This window comes from Mobula birostris, chromosome 10 (genome assembly GCF_030028105.1).
Source record: "Mobula birostris isolate sMobBir1 chromosome 10, sMobBir1.hap1, whole genome shotgun sequence".
NCBI classification, from domain to species: Eukaryota; Metazoa; Chordata; class Chondrichthyes; order Myliobatiformes; family Myliobatidae; genus Mobula; species Mobula birostris.
Window position 1 is genome coordinate 10,627,566 of NC_092379.1, and position 18,675 is coordinate 10,646,240.

The following is an 18,675-nucleotide window of genomic DNA, read 5'->3' on the forward strand; positions in this document are numbered from 1 at the left end:
ATCTGGTAGGAGAGGAGAGTGGACCACAGGAGAAAGGGAAGGGGGAGGGACCCAGGGGGAAGGTTAATGGGCAGCTTTGGAAAAGTAAAAGGGTCAGAGTGGGGAATAGAGGAAGGGGGAGGGGTATTTCTGTTTGCCAGAAGGGGAAATTGATACCCGTGCCATCAAGTTAGAGGGTACCCAGACGGAATATAAGATGTTGCTCCTCCACCCTAAGACTGGCTTCATCTTGGCATGAGAGAAGGCCGCAGGTTGACACATGGGAAAGGGAATGGGAATTAAAATGTTCGGCCCCCAGGAACCCCTCTTGTGGTTGGTGTGGGGGTCCACTGGGAGTGCCTACCTCACCCTGTCTGTACCTGTGCTCTGGTGCTTGGTGCACAGCTTCTGTTTTCACTGAAGGTGAAATGGTGCGATTCCACTCTCGAAATGTAGCAGCAGCGTTTAACGACACGGCCCTTCATGTTCGATCTGGTGAACCGCTGACACTTTGTTGTGCTCCTCTCATTTCAGACCATGAATGACTTTGACTATTTAAAGCTGCTGGGGAAGGGCACCTTCGGCAAAGTTATTCTGGTTAAAGAAAAGGCCACGGGGCGTTATTATGCCATGAAGATTCTACGGAAAGAAGTAATTATTGCTAAAGTAAGTATTCACTTCCTTTTCAGATGCATTTAGTGAAGAAAGCTTTAAGGGGCAGATTCCATCAGTCTCTCGTTTGCTCCCTCCACAGCACAGTACATTTCTGTTCATAGCCTGGCACCTAACCTGTTTATTGATTGAGACACTGCGTGGAATAGGCCCTTCTTTCCCTCTAAGCCCTGCCGCCCAGCAATCTCGCAGTTTAATCCTAACCTAATCACGGGACAATTTACAATGACCAATTAACCTACCAACTGGTCGGCCTTTGGACTGTGGGAGGAAACCTGTGCAGTCACGGGGAGAATGTACAAACTTCTTCCAGGCAGCGACGGGAATTGAACATGGGTTGCCTATACTGTAAGGTGCCGTGCTAACAACTTAAACCGCCTGTGTTCCTCATTCCCTCCCCCTCCTATCACCCCCCCCCGCCCCCCCGTTCCCCTAACTCCGCTTAGACCCATCTCTATACGGTCTCATCGTGTGTCTGATTCTCCTCCACACTCCCACCAGTTACAGCCAGGTCTTCAGGTTGCTCTGGTTAGATGAGAGATGCTGGAAAAAGGCAGGGGAATGTGGTTAAAAGAGAAATTTTCCACGATTGAATGGTGGAGCAGACTTGATGATTTAAATGTCCTATTTCTGCTGCTATCCCTCTTGATCTTTATCGCAGCCCATTGGAATGGGTCAAAGAAACTGTTTTGGATTCGCTTTACATAAAAACATACGTGACACGTTTCGTTTGCGTCAACGACCAGCAATCCAAGGGTGTGCCATGTTGCCCACGGTGTCGCCATGTTTCTGGCGCCTACATAGCATGTCCACGTCTTTCCTACCCTAAGCCATACGTCTTCGGTACATGGGAGGAGACCCGCGCGGGACAGCATACAAACTCCTTAAAGACGTCAGTGGAAACGGAACCTGGGTTGCTAGCACTGCGATAGTGTTAAACAAATCGCCATGTTACAGTGTAGCCCTGATACCCACTTGGCTGGTTCTTGATAGTTCAGCTGTCTTTTGTTGTCTTCAGTATTTTTAAAACTGAGCATAATCTCAAGTTGAAAGGCCATTTAGAGTCTGTCATAGCAACAGTGTGGAAATGGGCCCTTTGTCTACACCGACTGTCAGCCGTCCAGTCGTACGATCTCATCCCCATCAATTAAACACCTCTCCCCAAAATTTCCACCACTCATCCACACGCAAAGGCATTTTAGTAGGAAATTAACTTGATGGCCCATGCATTTTGAGGACGTGGTATAGAGTCCTCACAGTCACAGGGAGGATCTGCAAACTCCACACGGCACCCAAGTTCGGAATTGAATCCACGTCACTGGATCACTGAGGCAACAGCTCCTCGAACTGTGCTGCGGTGCTGTCCCACGTTTGGCCTTTGTCAGCCTCAGCTCCCTGATGGAACTCGCCAGTTAGTTCCTCCCCCCGCATGCGTTTCCCTTTCTACCATTTTGACCACGAGGTTAATTCCCGGGATGGCAGGACTGTCATATGTTGAAAGATTGGAGCGACTGGGCTTGTATACACAGGAATTTAGAAGGATGAGAGGGGATCTGATTGAAACATGTAAGATTATTAAGAGATTGGACACGCTGGAGGCAGGAAACATGTTCCCGCTGATGGGTGAGTCCAGAACCAGAGGCCACAGTTTAAGAATAAGGAGTAGACCATTTAGAACGGAGTTGAGGAAAAACTTTTTCACACAGAGGGTTGTGGTTCTGTGGAATGCTCTGCCTCAGAAGGCAGTGGAGGCCAATTCTCTGGATTCTTTCAAGAAAGAGTTAGATAGAGCTCTTAAAGACAGCGGAGTGAAGGGACATGGGGAGAAGGCAGGAACAGAGTACTGATTGTGGATGATCAGCCACGATCACAGTGAATGGTGGTGCTGGCTCGAAGGGCTGAATGGCCTACTCCTGCATCTATTGTCTATTGACCACTATTCTTTTGAAAGTGACTGCTGAATCCTGAGAGTCACAGTTTTAAAAAAAAATTATTTTATTTAGGGAAACCTCCCGGATTCGGCCCTACTGGCACTTTGAGCTGCACCACCTGCCAACCCTGATTTAATCCTAATCTAGTGGCGGGACAGTTTACAATGACCAATTGACCTACCTGCCTGTGGTACGTCTTTGGACTGTGGGAGGAAACCAGAGCACCCGGAGAAAACCCACATATTCCATGGGGAGGGTGTACAGAGGACGCCGGGATCAAACTAGTGTCCCGCTGACCGCTACACAACCGTGGCACCCAATCCATATCCAGCAAAGCCTGCCCCTGGGGGGCATCAGTGTCTGTTGAACCTGCCCCTAGGGGAGTGGATGTTTAGTGGGGGTGGGGGAGGATAAAATGAAAACTGTGTAAATTTTCCCACTTTCTCCCAATTGCAGGATGAAGTCGCCCACACTGTTACAGAAAGCAGAGTCTTACAGAACACAAGACATCCCTTTTTAACAGTAAGTGGCAGTAAAAATCCACTGTTCTTTTGGATACCACCCAGTACTTCGCGGCCTCTGTTTACATGAAAATATGTTTGCCGCAGGACGGTATTTACAGTGAAAGCATCTATGTGACGGGATATTGAGGCTAATTCTGGCCGAGTGTGCCCAACAGTTACTCATTCTGTGCCGGTAGAAAGGCCAGTCGACCGCCCCAGGGACTTGGTGAAATGAATGATTTCCTTTGAGCTGTTTCCCCAGGGTTGCTCCCCCCCCCGCACCCCACCCCACCAGTTCGAGCTCAGTCAGCTGGCGGTTGATCTGAGGAGGATTCCGTGCTGTTCTCGGTTCAAATTCCTGTGGCACTTGTCAGTCCGAAGGCCCCAGAAAGACGTGTTAAACCAAACTGGCGTTTTCCACTGCTGTTCTGAGAGAAATGATGTCCTTTTTGGAGAAGGTGTGAAACTTGGACTGTGTCTACTGCAGGTGGCTCCTTTGGCACTTGTTTATTTAAAAAAAAATGTTGTCCTGGTTAATATTCTCTTAATGATCCCTTAAAACAAGGGCTCCCAGCCTTTTTATTATGCCATGGACCCCTATCATTAACCAAGGAATCTCTGGGTCCCAGGTTGGGACCCCTGCTGTAAAAGCTGATCTGATCATTTTATTTTTTTATTTAAAGATACAGTGCGGAATGGTCCCTGTCGGCCCTCCGAGCCGCCCAGAAACCCCTGACTTAACCCTAAACCTATTCATGGGAAAATTTACAAATGGACCTACTGATCGGGAAGCCTTTGGACTGTGGGAGGAAATCGGGAGTGTCTGGAGAAAGCCCCACACCGTCATGGGGACGCCAGGATCGAGCTCTGAGCTCCCATGCCCCGAACTGTGGTAGTGTTGCTCTCGCCACAACGCTCTATCACTTTTGTGGAATCTTGCTGTACGATGGCTGGCGTGTCTGCAAGGTGGTGGACTTGCGGACACTTGGAAACTGGATTTGCTTTGGATTGTTACATGCAGCCTGCTCTGTGTGGCAGGTTTCCTGGGACCTGCCACGTTCTCACTTGACCCTGCTTTCCTGATTGCAGTGCCATGTGTGGGGCTGCTTAGCTTGTTGGAGCTGCGTCAAACAAAGTCGCAGTTCTCCCAAACACGGCATTAAGTTACAGTAATGTGAATCGAATGTTACCCCAGCTCGCACAGGTGGCCCTCTCATAGTGCGGTTTAGGGGGTGGATCCGGTAAGAATTCCAGGCTGACGACACCGGCGGCGGGGGGGGGGGGTGGAGGTTGTGAGTTCAATATTTAGCATTACTTAGAATCAACAGTGCAGAAAATTCGATTCAACCCAGCTGGCCTGTGAAGGGTTTGTACTCTTGTTTGTCTGTTCCCCATTGTAATTCCCTTTCCTAGACTCCTGTCCCTCTGTTCCCTGCTGTTTTTGTGTGTGTGTGTGTGTCTAGCTGTTGCATACATCAAGCTATTCCTTGTACGCGCCAGTACTTCAGCAATTTACTACTCGAAATATTTTGACTATTTACTGAGATAGTGTGGAACAAGCCCTTCCAGCCATTCGAGACCCCGACTTAACCTGAGCCTAATCATGGGGCGATTCACAGTGACCAATTAACCTACCAACCGGTACATCTTTGGACTGTGGGAGGAAACCGGAGCACCCGGAGGAAACCCACGCGGTTGTGGGGAGAACGTACAAAGTCCTTACAAGCAGCGGCGGGAATTGAACCCGTATCACTTGGTACTGTAAAGCGTTTTTCTCACCAATGCACTATAAATTTCACGATATCTGAACATAGAACATAGAATAGTACAGCACAGTACAGGCCCTTCGGCCCACAATGTTGTGCCGACCCTCAAACCCCGCCTCCCATATAAGCCCCCACCTTAAATTCCTCCATATACCTGTCTAGTAGCCTCTTAAACTTCACTAGTGTATCTGCCTCCACCACTGACTCAGGCAGTGCATTCCACGCACCAACCACTCTCTGAGTAAAAAACCTTCCTCTAATATCCCCCTTGAACTTCCCACCCCTTACCTTAAAGCCATGTCCTCTTGTATTGAGAAGTGGTGCCCTGGGGAAGAGGCGCTGGCTATCCACTCTATCCATTCCTCTTATTATCTTGTACACCTCTATCATGTCTCCTCTCATCCTCCTTCTCTCCAAAGAGTAAAGCCCTAGCTCCCTTAATCTCTGATCATAATGCATGCTCTCTAAACCAGGCAGCATCCTGGTAAATCTCCTTTGTACCCTTTCCAATGCTTCCACATCCTTCCTATAGTGAGGCGACCAGAACTGGACACAGTACTCCAAGTGTGGCCTCACCAGAGTTTTATAGAGCTGCATCATTACATCGCGACTCTTAAACTCTATCCCTCGACTTATGAAAGCTAACACCCCATAAGCTTTCTTAACTGCCCTATCCACCTGCCGGTGATTTTAAACCTGATTCTGATACGCCACCATATCCAACCCCTGACATTCATTGTCTTGAGGGCGTTTTCAGTAAATACAAGAAAGACAATAGAATGACTGAAAGACTGCATCCAACAGGACGGACAGACAATATACCAAAAAAAATAAAAGCAGCGAGCCGTGCAAATACAAAACAGAACAAGGGAAAAATATTCAGTAATAAATCAATATTATTATGTGCCCTGTCTTATGACATCATCATTATGTGCTGTGTCGTAATACGATGACTATTATTGTTCTTGGCAAAATTTCTACAGAAGTAGGTCACCTTTGCCTTTTTCTGGGCAGTGTCTTTACAAGACGGGTGACCCCAGCCATTATCAATACTCTTCAGAGATCATCTGCTTGGCATCAGTGGTCGCATAACCAGGACTTGTGATCTGCACCGGCTGCTCGTACGACCGTCCACCACCTGCCCCCATGGTTCACCTGACCCTGGTCAGGGGGTTAAGCAGGTGCTACACCTTGCCCAAGGGCGACCTGCAGGCTAGCGGAGGGAACGACTGCCTTACACCTCCTTTGGTAGACGTATCTCCACCCCAACACCCAAATAAGTAAATCAGTAATGAATATTGAGAACATGAGGTGAGGAGTCATTGAAAGTGAGTCCACGAGTTGTCGGTACAGTTCAGTGATGGGGCGAGTGAAGCTTTTCCTCTGGTTCAAGAGCCTGATGGTTGAGGGGTAGTAAGTATTCCTGACCCCGGTGGTGTGTGTCCTGAGGCTCCTGTACCACCTTCCTGATGCAGCAGTGAGAAGAGAGCATGGCCTGGGTGGTGGGGGTTCTTGATGGAGTTATTTTCATTCCTGAGACAATTTTGAACACCTGTATTAAATTGTTGGGGGGCGGGGGGCACCTTAATTTGAAGCGCCATGGTATTGTGGTTCGCGTGATCATAGCGATCAAGCTAGGGTTAAACTGTTAGTTTGCTGGGTGGCGTAGCTCGCTGGGCCAGAAGGGCCTGATCTGATTTGTATATGTAAATAAATAATTATGGTGGATGGAATGGCGAGCCACTTCCACTCCATCTGCCAAAAGCCGACTATCCCAGTGGCCAAACATTTTAATTCCAATTCCCATTCCCATGGTTTCCTTTTGTGCCACAGGGAGGATTCCCTCAGCGATTCTGTTTGAGTGACTTCCAACCTGATGGCATAAATATTGATTTGTCCTTCCGGTTTAAAATAATTCCCTCTTCTATTCCCCACTCTGGCCCTTTACCTCTTCTCACCTGCCTATAACTCCCTCCCACCCCTCCTTCCCTTTCTCCTATGGCCTACTCTCCTCTCCTATCCAGCCCTTTTATCTTTCCACCTCCTTGGGTCCACCATCACCTTCTCGCTATTCCCTCTACCTTTTTATTCTGACACCTACCCCCATCCTTTGCAATCTTGAAGACAGGTCTCGGCCCGAAGACTGTTTACTCTGTTCCATAGATGGTGCCTGACCTGCTGAGTTGCTCCAGCATTTTGTGTGGATTTCTAGCATCTGCAGATTTTTCTCTTGTTTGTTCTTTGAGAATGCATCATTTTGTACTTGGCAAAGTAACTGGAAAGTAGCCTTGCATCTGCCCATGTGCGCTTGATCAGTATCTGTTCTCCATGTTGCACTTCTGGTTTCCAACTGGCTCTGTTCCATGGAGCTGATAATGCAGATATACCCAAAGCAGCAGTCTACTCCTGAACTGACACCACCACCGTAGCTCGCTCTAAACCAACTGATTGGGCGTCAGAGGCCATGGGCCTGCTCTGGGCTTCGTGTCTGAGCACTCACTTCCACTCCAAATGCCATTTTATTGTTTGCACAATTTTTTTTGTGCTCTCTGCATGTGGGGTGTTGGTTGGTCTATTGTTAATGGGTTCTTTTGGGTTTCTTGTTCAGTGGCTGCCTGTGACAAGACAAATCTCAAGGTTGTATACAATATACACACTCTGATAATAAATGTACTTTAGTCTTTGAACTGCTTTTTTATTTCAAAGTTCAAAGTAGAGATTCATTTTCTTTCGAGCATACACAGTAAATCCAAGAAACATAATAAAATCAATGAAAGACTGCATAAAAATTACTCCACAGGCAATGCTGGAGGAGCTCAGCAGGTCAGGCAACATCTATGGTATTCTGTTTGAGCAGTGTTCTGTTTTTCAATTCATGAAAACTTTAGCCATTGAATGTGGTAATACCTCACCAATCCAGCATCCTGGGATCGATCTTGTGCAGCTTGTTGTGACTGATCAAAGTCACTGGTGATATCGTTTGCTGGTTTTTACGATGTGGGCGATGATGGTCTTTCGATGACCATGATCTACAGAAGTGTTTTCTGTTGTCATCATCTGGGCAGTGTCTTCTCAAGACGGGTGACCCCATCCTTTATTGGTACTCTTCAGAGATTGTCTGCCTGACGTCTGTGGTCGCATAACCGGGACTTGTGATCTGCACTAGCTGCTCGTACGATCTACTCCCAGGGCTTCACGTGACCCTGATCGAGGGCTAAGCAGGTGCTACACCTTGCCCAAGGGTGACCTGCAGGCTAGTGGAGGGAAGGAGCACCTCACACCTCCTTTGGTAGAGACGCATCTCCACCCAGCCACCCCACTTGTGATATGGACATCTTTATTCAGTACAAAAAGCAGGCACCATCCTGGAGAAACTCCCAGTAGAGGCTCCCAAACTCAAAAGTACATCGTATTAGACCCGTAAGAGCAATAGTAACAGTAGGTAATTCAGTGCAGTTTCAGTAGTTACAATCCTTCATTCACTTTGGGTTGACAATGCTTCCTTTGAATTGTATGTCTACAGTGGGAGACATGTTCAAATACCTTTGCTAATTGCAAGCTTTCTAAAATTTACTTAAAGGTGTAAATTACTTAACCCATTGTTGCCTGGATTGCTGCAAGGCAATTAACACAGCCCCACTGTCTTAACATTTCTGTCGTGCATATGCAGTCTTACTCTGTGGGGCAGCTTGTTCAATTTACTGTTTGCAATTTACAATAAGAACTGAAGACTGGTTCATGCTTGAATTAATATCTGCTGCATTCACATAACTCCAGAAAACACCGTAACACAGCAGCTGCCATGTTCTCCTGTTGACCACTTGGGTTTCCTCCAGGTCTTCCCAGTGCCTAAAGATGTGTCGGTTCAGATCAGAATCAGGTTTAATATCGCCAGCATATGTCGTGAAATTTGTTAACTTCACTGCAGCAGTACATAAATAAAAGCTGAATTGCAGTAAGAGTCGATGTTCTGACAACCAATGATCTCACTTTTAAGACTCTTTATCTCTCATTATTTATTGCTATTTATTGATATTTGCATTTGCACAGTTTGTTGTCTTCTGCACTCTGGTTGATCTTTCATTGATCCTGTTACAGTTACTGTTCTATAGATTTGCTGAGTATGCCCAATGGAAAGTGAATCTCAGGGTTGTATATGGTGATATATATGTACTTTGATAATAAATTTACACACATACACATGCACACACATTAAACTAATAAGTTGAACCAAAAGAAAGTGAGGCAGTGTTCATGGGTTCGATGTCCATTTTTTTGAATCCTGTGGCAGACGAGAAGAAGCTATTCCTGAATCGTTGAGTGTTTGCTGTCATGCTTCTGTACCTCCTCCCAATGGTAGCAAGCAGAAGGGGGCATGTCCTGGGTGATGGGGGTCCTTAAAGATGGATGCCACCTTTTAGAGGCATCGCTCCCTGAAGGTGTCCTGGATGCTGGGGAGGCTAGTGCCCGTGATGGAGCTGACTGAGTTTACAACTCTCTGCAGCGTGATGCAGCCAGTTAGTATGTTCTCCATGGTACATCTGTAAAAATTTGCCAGTGTCTTTGGTAGGCTAACTTAGGCCCAATGTCCAGGTGAGTGAGTGTGGGAGCTAGTGGATTGGAATGTGTGGAGAATACGTTAGGATTTGTGACATGAATAAGTGACTGTCAGGCACCCATTTACCATAATCATACACTAACCCACCTTACTGAAGAGCCACCTTCCATTCTGTGTAACTCTACCTGTCACGAACTGCGATTCATAATCAATGATTTCCCTTCCCCTTCTCTTACAGACGCTGAAATATGCATTTCAGACTAGCGACCGGTTATGTTTCGTCATGGAGTACGCGAATGGCGGAGAGGTACGTGCTTCGTCTTTACCCCACGTGTAGCGGTGTTGGTTTCAGGCCAGAGTCCTTGGCTCGCGCTGCTCTATGGGGTTAATTTGAAAACCTGGCTTGAGGTAGTGGGGACGTAGCAAGCACCCACCACGATCCCCACCACAGGTTGTTGACAGGTCCCACGTGCTGGGGGGCTTCAGAAGGTGAAATCCATGGACCCTGGGCTAGCTAGCCAACTGGGCTACCAAATTGTTCTTCCACCAAGCCAACGCACAGGAATGGCTGGAGGAACTCAGCAGATTAAGCAGCATCTCTGGAGAGGAATGAACAGTGACTGCTGTTGGCCAGGACCCTTCGTAGGGTCCTCGTGGTGGAGAAGGGGTTTTCTCCCCCCAGCTGCAGACCTGTGATTGTCCACGCCCTCCTCTTGCGCCAAGACGAGGCCACCCTCAGGGTGGAGGAGCAACACCCTGTATTCTGTCTGGGTACCCTCCAACTCAATGGCATGAATATCGATTACTCCTTCCAGTAAACAGATTCTCTGGAAAGTCCTTCCTCTGACCTTTTACTTCTTCTCACCCGCCTATTACCTCCCCCTGGCTCTCATCCTTATTCCCTTCCGCCTGTGGTCCACTATCCTTTCCTGTCAGATTCCTTCTTTCCCACCCACCTGGCTTCACCTATCACCTTCCAGCTGGCCTCTTTCCCCTCCCTCTACTGTTTTGTTCGGGCATCTTCTCCTCCCCCCCCCCCCCCCACCTTCTCAGCCCCGATGATGGGTGTCAGCCCGAATCGTTGACTGTTTACTCTTTTCCAAAGATGTAGCCTGACTGGCTGAGTTCCTCCAGCATGTATTTATTATTATTTTTAAAAATCTTTTTATTCCTCGAGCATTTTGTGTGTGTTACCTGTGATTAGTGCTTTGCCGCAGGGAACAGTGCTCAGACCTCTGCTTGCCATACCCATTCTCGATCTGGAAGCGACATGATTGGTAGATTTGCCGGTGACCCCACAACTGGTCGTTTCACGGGCAGTCGACTAGGCTGCCTAAGGTAACAACAGGATCTAGATCAACGGAACAAGAGGCCACACAAATAACTTGGACAAGTATAGTAGAACAGAGGCAGCCTCTCTGACATTGGTGACACAGGTAGACAGGATTGTGAAGAGGACATATGGTATGTGTTCTCCCATCAGACAGAACAACTGAATTGGTTCACTGTGTTACAGTTGTACCAGGTGTTGGAGGGGAATTAGGCCATTTGGCCCATTGAGTCTGCTCCACCATTTCATCATGGCTGATCCATGTTCTCTCTCAGCCCCAGTCTCCTGCCTTCTCCCTGTATCCTTTCAAGCTCTGACCAATCAATAATCCATCAGCCTCTGCCTTAACTATACCCAATGACTTGGCCTCCACAGCCACCTGTGGCAACAAATTCCACAGATTCAGCGCACTCTCGCTAAAGAAATTCTTCATCTCCATTCCCTCTATCGTGAGGCTGCGTCCTCTGGTCTCGGACTCCCCCACATAGGTACAATCGCTCTCTGCGACCACTTTCTGGGCCTTTCAACATGCGATAAGTTTCAATGAACCCCTCATTCTCCTGAATTCCAGTGAGTACAGGCCCAGACCCATCAAGCACTCCTCATATGACAAGCCTTTCAATCCTGGAATAATTCTTGTGAACCTCCTTTGAACCCTCTCCAATGTTAGCACATCCTTTCTTGGATATTAACAATCACACTAAGATATTGTGTGCAGTTCTGGCTACTGTGATTAGAAGATTAGATTAGATCATGAGGACGCTCAGTCCTTGTTCATTGTCATTTAGAAATGTATACATTAAAAAATGATACAATGTTCCTCCAGAATGATATCACAAGAAACACAAGACAAACCAAGACTAAAACTGACTAAACCACATAATTATAACATATAGTCACAACAGTGCAAAGCAATACCATAATTTGATAAAGAGCAGACCATGGGCACGGTAAAAAAAAGTCTCAAAGTCCCGATAGACTCATCATCTCATGCAGGCAGCAGAAGGGAGAAACTCTCCCTGCCATGAACCTCCAAGCGCCGCCAACTTGCCGATGCAGCACCATTGGAAGCACCCGACCGCATTGGACTCTGAGTCCGTCCGAAAACTTCGAGCCTTTGACCAGCCCCTCCGACACCGAGCACCATCCTCTGCCGAGCGCTTCGACCCTGCTGCAGCTGCCGAGCAACAAGCAAAGCCGAGGACTCGGGGCCTTCCCCTCCGGAGATTCTGGACCACACAGTAGCAGCGGCAGCGAAACAGGCATTTCAGAAGTTTCACCAGATGTTCCTCCATGCTCTCACGTCTGTCTCTATCAAATCAGGATTGTGCACGGCACCCTACTTGACAGATAACTGACATCACCACCGGAGTGGCCGCTGCGAGCTGCATCGCGCCACCATCTTCTCCTCCCTGACACAATTCAACTAGACCGGTTTTGAAATTGTTACTGGGACAGGAGGGCTATAAGGTGTTATATGGAGACACTGGACTGGGACTGTTTTCTCTGGGACGAAGGAGGTTAAGAGATGACCTTACAAGGTTTATAAGATTATGAGGGGTATAGTTAAAGGTGGGGCTGGTCTTTTCCATCTGGGGAGTCTAAAACCAGAGGGTGTGGGTTTAAGACATGGGTTCCCAACCTGGGGTCCATGGACCCTTTGCTCAATGGTATCAGAAAGGTTGGGAACCCCTGGTCTAAGGTGAGAGGAGAAAGATTTGCAGATGATCAGAGGGGCATGTGTTTTCCACACAGATTGGTGGGAAAGGTGCGTACAATTCCAACGTTTATAAAGATGCTTGGGCAGGTACATGGATAGGCAGGCTTCAGAGGCAGACGGACAAATTACAAGCAAATAGGACTAGCTCACGAAGACGTGCTGATGCGCATGGCAATTTGGCTGATTGTGCTCTGTCACCCTGACTCTGATTTCGACACTGCAGACTTAAAGCAGGTTTATCAACAAAATGTGGTTGTGTTTGCACACTGTGATAAGCCTGGCTTTAAAAGCTGGGCCACGACAGTCTTACCAGATGCCCTCTTGATGAAATGTGATGTAGTCTTTCTCCATCATTCTGTAAATGAATTTGAGCAGAAGAGTAAGCATTGATACTGGTTTATTATTGTCACACCGGCCAAGATAAAGTGAAAAGCTTGTCTTACGTACAGATGAAATCATTACAATTTGATGCCTTCAAAAGTGAAATTTTGAGAGTACAGAGTTTGTATGCTCCTGTCAGAATAAAAGGTTAACAGGTATCACACACAAAACTAGAGGCATTCGGCAGGCCAGGCTGCATCTACGGAAAAGAATTAACAGTTGACGTTTCGGGCCAAGACCCTTCATCGGGGTCTGAGAAGGAAGGTGGAAGATGCCAGAATGAAAAGGTGGGAGGAGGGGAAGGAGGGGAGCTGGAAAGTGATGGGTGAAGCTGGGTGGGTTGGAAAGGTAAAGGGAATGGAGAGGAAGGAATTTGACAGAGGAGGGTGGACCATAGGAGAAAGGGAAGGAGGATGGGAAGCAGGGGAAAGGAACAGCCGATGAGAACTAAAAAGGTCAGAGTGGGTAATAGATGAAGAGATTGGGGAGGGGAGGAATTTGTTCAGCAGAAGGAAAAATCTATATTCATGCCATCAGGTTGAAGGTTATCCCGATAGAATACAAGGTGTTACTCCTCCACCCTGAGGGTGGCCTCATCTTGGCACAAGAGGAGACCATGGAATATTAGCAACAAGAGGAACAGTATGAACTCAGTAGGTCAGGCAGTATCTGTGGACAGTTAATGGTTCAAGTTGAAACACTTCATCTGGACTGGCATTTCTCTGTTAAACATTCTCTTTATTTTCAATTGATGACTTAAATGAGTCCAGCATTTCCTGTTTTCTTTTGAGTTTTGTGAAAGGGATTGAAGATCTCGGAAGAGGTAGTTAAATGCGTATCTGCCATTAAATGGAATGGGTATGATGGCCAGAGACCTCCCCTCTCACACTCTCTCTCCCGTTGCTCCCTTCAGCTCTTCTTCCACCTCTCGCGAGAGCGCGTGTTCACTGAAGATCGTGCTCGGTTTTACGGGGCTGAGATTGTCTCCGCGCTGGATTATCTCCACGACAAGAACGTTGTCTACAGAGATCTGAAGGTGGGTGTCTAGCCGTTAACTCCATGGACTTGCGTCCTGGGTGGGAAGGATTTGTCATGAGGTCATTTGCAAGCATTGGGTCAATGAGAAAAGGATCTCGACTCTTCATTATGGTCTAAGGAATAAGATGAAGAATAAAGTGAGGCGTAAGGACAGATGATCAAAAACATGAAGGCAGAGTTGGAATGGGAGGTGCACCAAAGCTGTAGATATGGCCACCTGTTGACCAGCATGGATTTGAAAGCAAGGGGGAGGTGGTAATGTGTCCGTAAGACGTAGGAGCAGTATTCAGCCTCTTGACCCATCAAGTCTGTTCCACTGTTCCATCTTGGCTAATTTATCCCACTCAACCCCATTTTCCTGCCTTTTCCCTGTAACCTTTGACACCCCTTACTAGAATCTATTCTCCTCCGCTTTAAATATACCCAATGAATTGGTCTCCACAGCCATTTGTGGCAATGAATTCCACAGATTCACTGCTCTCTGGATAAAGAAATTCTTCCTCATCTCTGTTCTAAAGGGACGTCATTGTATTCTGAGGCTGTGCCCTCTGGTCCTAGACTCACCCACTATAGGAAACATCCTCTCCACATCCAGTCGAGACCTTCCAATATTCGAAAGGCTTCAGTAAGGTCCACCCCCATTCTTCTAGACTCCAGCGAGTACAGGCCCAGAGCCTTCATAACACCCTTTTATTCCCAGAATCGTTCTCATCAATCTCCTCTGGACCCTCTCCAGCACCTGGGTGGAGAGCGTAGATTTCAAAGCAAGCAGGAGATGGCAATGCACCCACTGTCAAAAAGCTGTGGTTTACAGTGTCGTCACCGATAAACCAAACTCTGAAAACACACACTCATTCCTCAATTACACTTCATTTGTTTGCCCACAAGGAGAGCAGCCCATTTCCTGTTACCCACGCTCCTCAGAAGTCTGAATAGAGAAATGCCATTTTTGTACAGAATTGACCAGCAGTTACGGATATTGACAAATTCCTATAGTGTGTAGGTTCAGATTCCTTATTTGCAAGATCAGATACCATTCACAATTCAGGTGTTAATAGTCAACAGGAAGTACCAACTATGAACCAGTGATACTTTGAGGTTAAAATAATTGTCCCGTAGTTAGTGTGTGTGGCTTGTATCCTTCGATTACATCTTTATCTTATCTCCATATCTCATAAGCCTCCGCTCCCTGCTGTGCAAAGGGAAGCTGTGCTCTTCTGATTTATACTTGTGCATCAAATGTACACCGTAGGTACGGCGTAGCAGTGGACTCTACGCTGTACTCTACGCCAAACCTTACACCATAGTCTAACGCGCACCTCTCCCAAAATGTAACTACGCGTCGCGGTGACGCAGACTGAAACAACTGTGATTGGTCTGCTTGGTAGCATCGCATTTCCTCCTACACTGCAGTAGCTTCCCATTGGGCGACTGAAGGGCAGGGAGGAACTCTGGATGCAAAGCTTTCCATAAAGCTTTACAGACCTCCGAAATTATGGAGGACCCTGTTCTTGACGCCAGTTTGTAGCTGCTACAAGCTGTTGACTTCCACCTGAAGCTAAAACTCGAATGGTGATTACCAGTCTCTGAGTATACTGTGCGTACACAGATGCAAAATAAATGGTTGGAGATGGTGAACCAAATCGTCAAATCTACCTGCCGACATCCGAAAATATTTGAAATGCATTTCCTCGTCCATGTCTCTCAGTGGCCGGACAAGCACAGAAAATTCACCCTCCTTCAGTTTCAGTCGCCATCGTTTGAAGTTTGAGTTTCTTCGTGTTGAGTTTTGGCGGTGAATTGCAGAGCGATGCAGACACACCAACGCACAAGTATAAATGTTCACAACGGCGTAGCCCACTTGCATAGGCTACGGCGTAAGCTAGCACGCACAAGTATAAATCAGCCTTAAGACCTTTCTTGCCTGGGCTGCTTTAACCCCTTCTTTGCCACAACTTCCACAACATCCTGCTCAGAGACTCCGGCTTAAAACCAAGGTCCAGGGTTTTGATCGAGTTTCTGCTATCGGATTTCCACGAGATTATGAACAATCACTCCCTCCATTGTCAGTAATGCCATCTGACCCGCTCCAGCTCAGTTATGCCTATAATACTGTCTATGTGCCTGAGTTGGAGGCAGTGGTCTCGTGCAGGATATACTTGGAACCGACTTAGAGGCGTCAGGATCCCAGCGAGAAATCTGTTTCTGCCCGGCTATCAGGAAAAGCATTCTTGTTTCTTTTAAAACATCCCCATGTAGAGAACTTCTCCATACCAGAGAGACAGCCTCATGATGACCTTATCTAAAAAGTTTGAAGTTCAGTGTGAATTTTGTTATCAAAGTGCATTTATGTCACCATATGCAATATTGAGAATCATTTTAATCAGTAAATCTATAGAATAATAACCATAACAGAATGAATGAGAGACCACCCAACTAGGGTGTTTAACCAGAGTGCAAAGGACAACGAAGGTGCAAATACAAAGAGAAATAATAATAAATAAGCAATAAATATCGAGAACGTGAGATGAAGAGTCCTTGAAAGTGAGTCCATTGGTTGTGGGAACGTTTCAATGATGGGGCGAGTGAGGCTGAGTGAAGTTATCCCCGTTGGTTCAAGAGCCTGGTGGTCGAGGGGTGGTAACTGTTCCTGAAGGGATAACATCACTGACAGTGCTGCTGGCTCTGTTAATGTATTTACTTCGGAGATACAACGCAGAGTAAGCCCTACTCTGAGCTGCGCTGCCCAGCAAACCTGAACTAACCCCAGCCTAATCATGGGACTGTTTACAATGACCATTTAACCTGCCAACTGGTACGTGTTTGGACTGTGGGATCACCCAGAGAAAACCCACGAATTCCAGAAGACCTACCGACCCCTTACGGTTGACGTCGGAATTGAACTCCAAATATCGGTACCTCAAGCTGTAATAGCGTCATGCTAACCGCTACGTCGCTACGCCCCCCTTTGTTACTTGCAGGCTTCATTACTGCCCTGCAGACTTAACCCACTGGGACTTTCTACAAGCCCAGCTGGTAATCCAATCATGCATATTGTTGTGACTGTGAATGAAGTCACCAGAGAGACTCTGTAGCTGGAGGATATAGAAGTCTATATTCAGCCAAACAAGTAGGAATCATACTTGACACTCTTGGAAGAAGAGGCCCGCCTGACCCAATGTACATGATGTTTTATATGCTAAAGATCAAAGGTGATAGCAGGACAATTCTATAGTTAGAATGTCGTCGTCGTTGTGGCTACCCCTCGAGGTCGAGGATGATGGTCTTCGTTCTGTTGATCTAATAATGGTCTCTCAAGTGGCTTATGAGTCCAATCTTGGCTTTGAAAGTTCTTCCGCATTCAGGACAGGTAGTTCCAGATGGCAGATCGGGCTTTGGTTGTTGCTCCCTCTCTTTCCACTCTCTTTTCTAATTCTGTACATCTGTTGGCTTCAAAAGTTGCTGTTCCTTCTCAGATGATGGTTAGAATGTAGCTACAGTGCTTCCTTTGAATTACATGTAGTTTTCACACCTCCATCTTCACACCCACACTCAAGCCACCTTGGGTGAATGGGTATTTCCTGGTTTGCAATCAATGCCAGTCTGCAGCTCTTGACTGTTGTTTTGGGCTGCATTTTAAACTCGATCCACTTTCAGGTCTAGTGACTGGTTGCTGTTAAAATTAATATAGACCATTACTCCAGAATCTACCCTAACACATATTAACAGCTTTCTGGTCTTTATAATGGCTTTAATTTAGCAAAATGTCCCAGGAACTTCACTGGGACAGCGCATGAGGAAATATTGATCGAGTCATTACAAGCGAGTTTAGTAACGGGTCTGAGGAATGGAGTTTCAACAACAGGCCGACAGTTGAGTTTGCTCATAGTGAAGTGTTGGGCAGTGTATAACGTGTGTTTGCTTTGCCATCAGCTGGAAAACCTCATGTTGGATAAAGATGGACACATCAAGATTACAGACTTCGGCCTCTGTAAGGAGGGGATCACGGATGGTGCGACCATGAAGACCTTCTGTGGGACTCCGGAGTACCTGGCCCCCGAGGTGAGTGTTCCTGACCCTCACCCATGAATTCCACAACACAGCCAGGGTGCTGGAAGTCTACTTCACACAGGGATCCCGGTCTTTCTGTGCTTTGTTTTCCAACCTGTACCTCCCTAAGCAATCTCCAAGTCAAAGTCCAAAGTAAAATTTGTTATCGGAGAACATGCATGTCACTGCGTACAACCCTGAGATTAATTTTCCTGTGGGCATACTCCATAGAACAGTAACTGTAAACAGGATCAATGAAAGAGCAAGAGCATAGAGAACAACAAACAGTGCAAATGCGCATATAAATAAATAGCGATAAATGATGAGAGCAGGAGATACCAAGGCAGAGTCCTCAAAGTGAGATCATTGGTTGTGGAAACATCTCAACAGATGGGTGTAGTTATCCCTTTCATTCAAGAGCCAAATGGTTGAGGGGTAGTAACTGGTCTTGAACCTGGTGGTGCAAGTCTTGTCTTGAGGCTTTTGTACCTAATGGCAGTAGTGAGAAAAGAGCACGGCCTGAGTGGTGGGGGTCCCTGACGATGGATGCTGCTTTCCTGTGGCAGCACTCTGTGTAGATGCGCTCAGTGGTGGGGAGGGTTTTACCCGTGACCCACTACCTTTTGTAGGATTTTCCCCTCTGAGGCGTTGGTGTTCCCATTCCAGGCCATAATGCAGCCAGTCAGCACACTTTCCACCACACATCTGTAGAGGATTGCCAGGGTTTTTGATGTCATGCCAAATCTT

At 46.9% G+C, this 18,675-nt stretch overlaps 1 protein-coding gene across 3 annotated transcripts in view; it reads left to right on the forward strand.

Moving 5' to 3' along the window:
- Nucleotides 1-18,675, forward strand: part of LOC140203813 (RAC-beta serine/threonine-protein kinase) — a 155,920-nt gene that overhangs the window by 122,581 nt on the left and 14,664 nt on the right. For all 3 annotated transcript variants that reach the window (XM_072269901.1, XM_072269900.1, XM_072269902.1), the window contains 5 exons: nucleotides 514-645; nucleotides 3,039-3,104; nucleotides 9,648-9,716; nucleotides 13,754-13,876; nucleotides 17,812-17,940. In XM_072269901.1, the coding sequence (XP_072126002.1) occupies nucleotides 514-645; nucleotides 3,039-3,104; nucleotides 9,648-9,716; nucleotides 13,754-13,876; nucleotides 17,812-17,940 (519 nt within the window). The remainder of the gene's footprint in view (nucleotides 1-513; nucleotides 646-3,038; nucleotides 3,105-9,647; nucleotides 9,717-13,753; nucleotides 13,877-17,811; nucleotides 17,941-18,675) is intronic.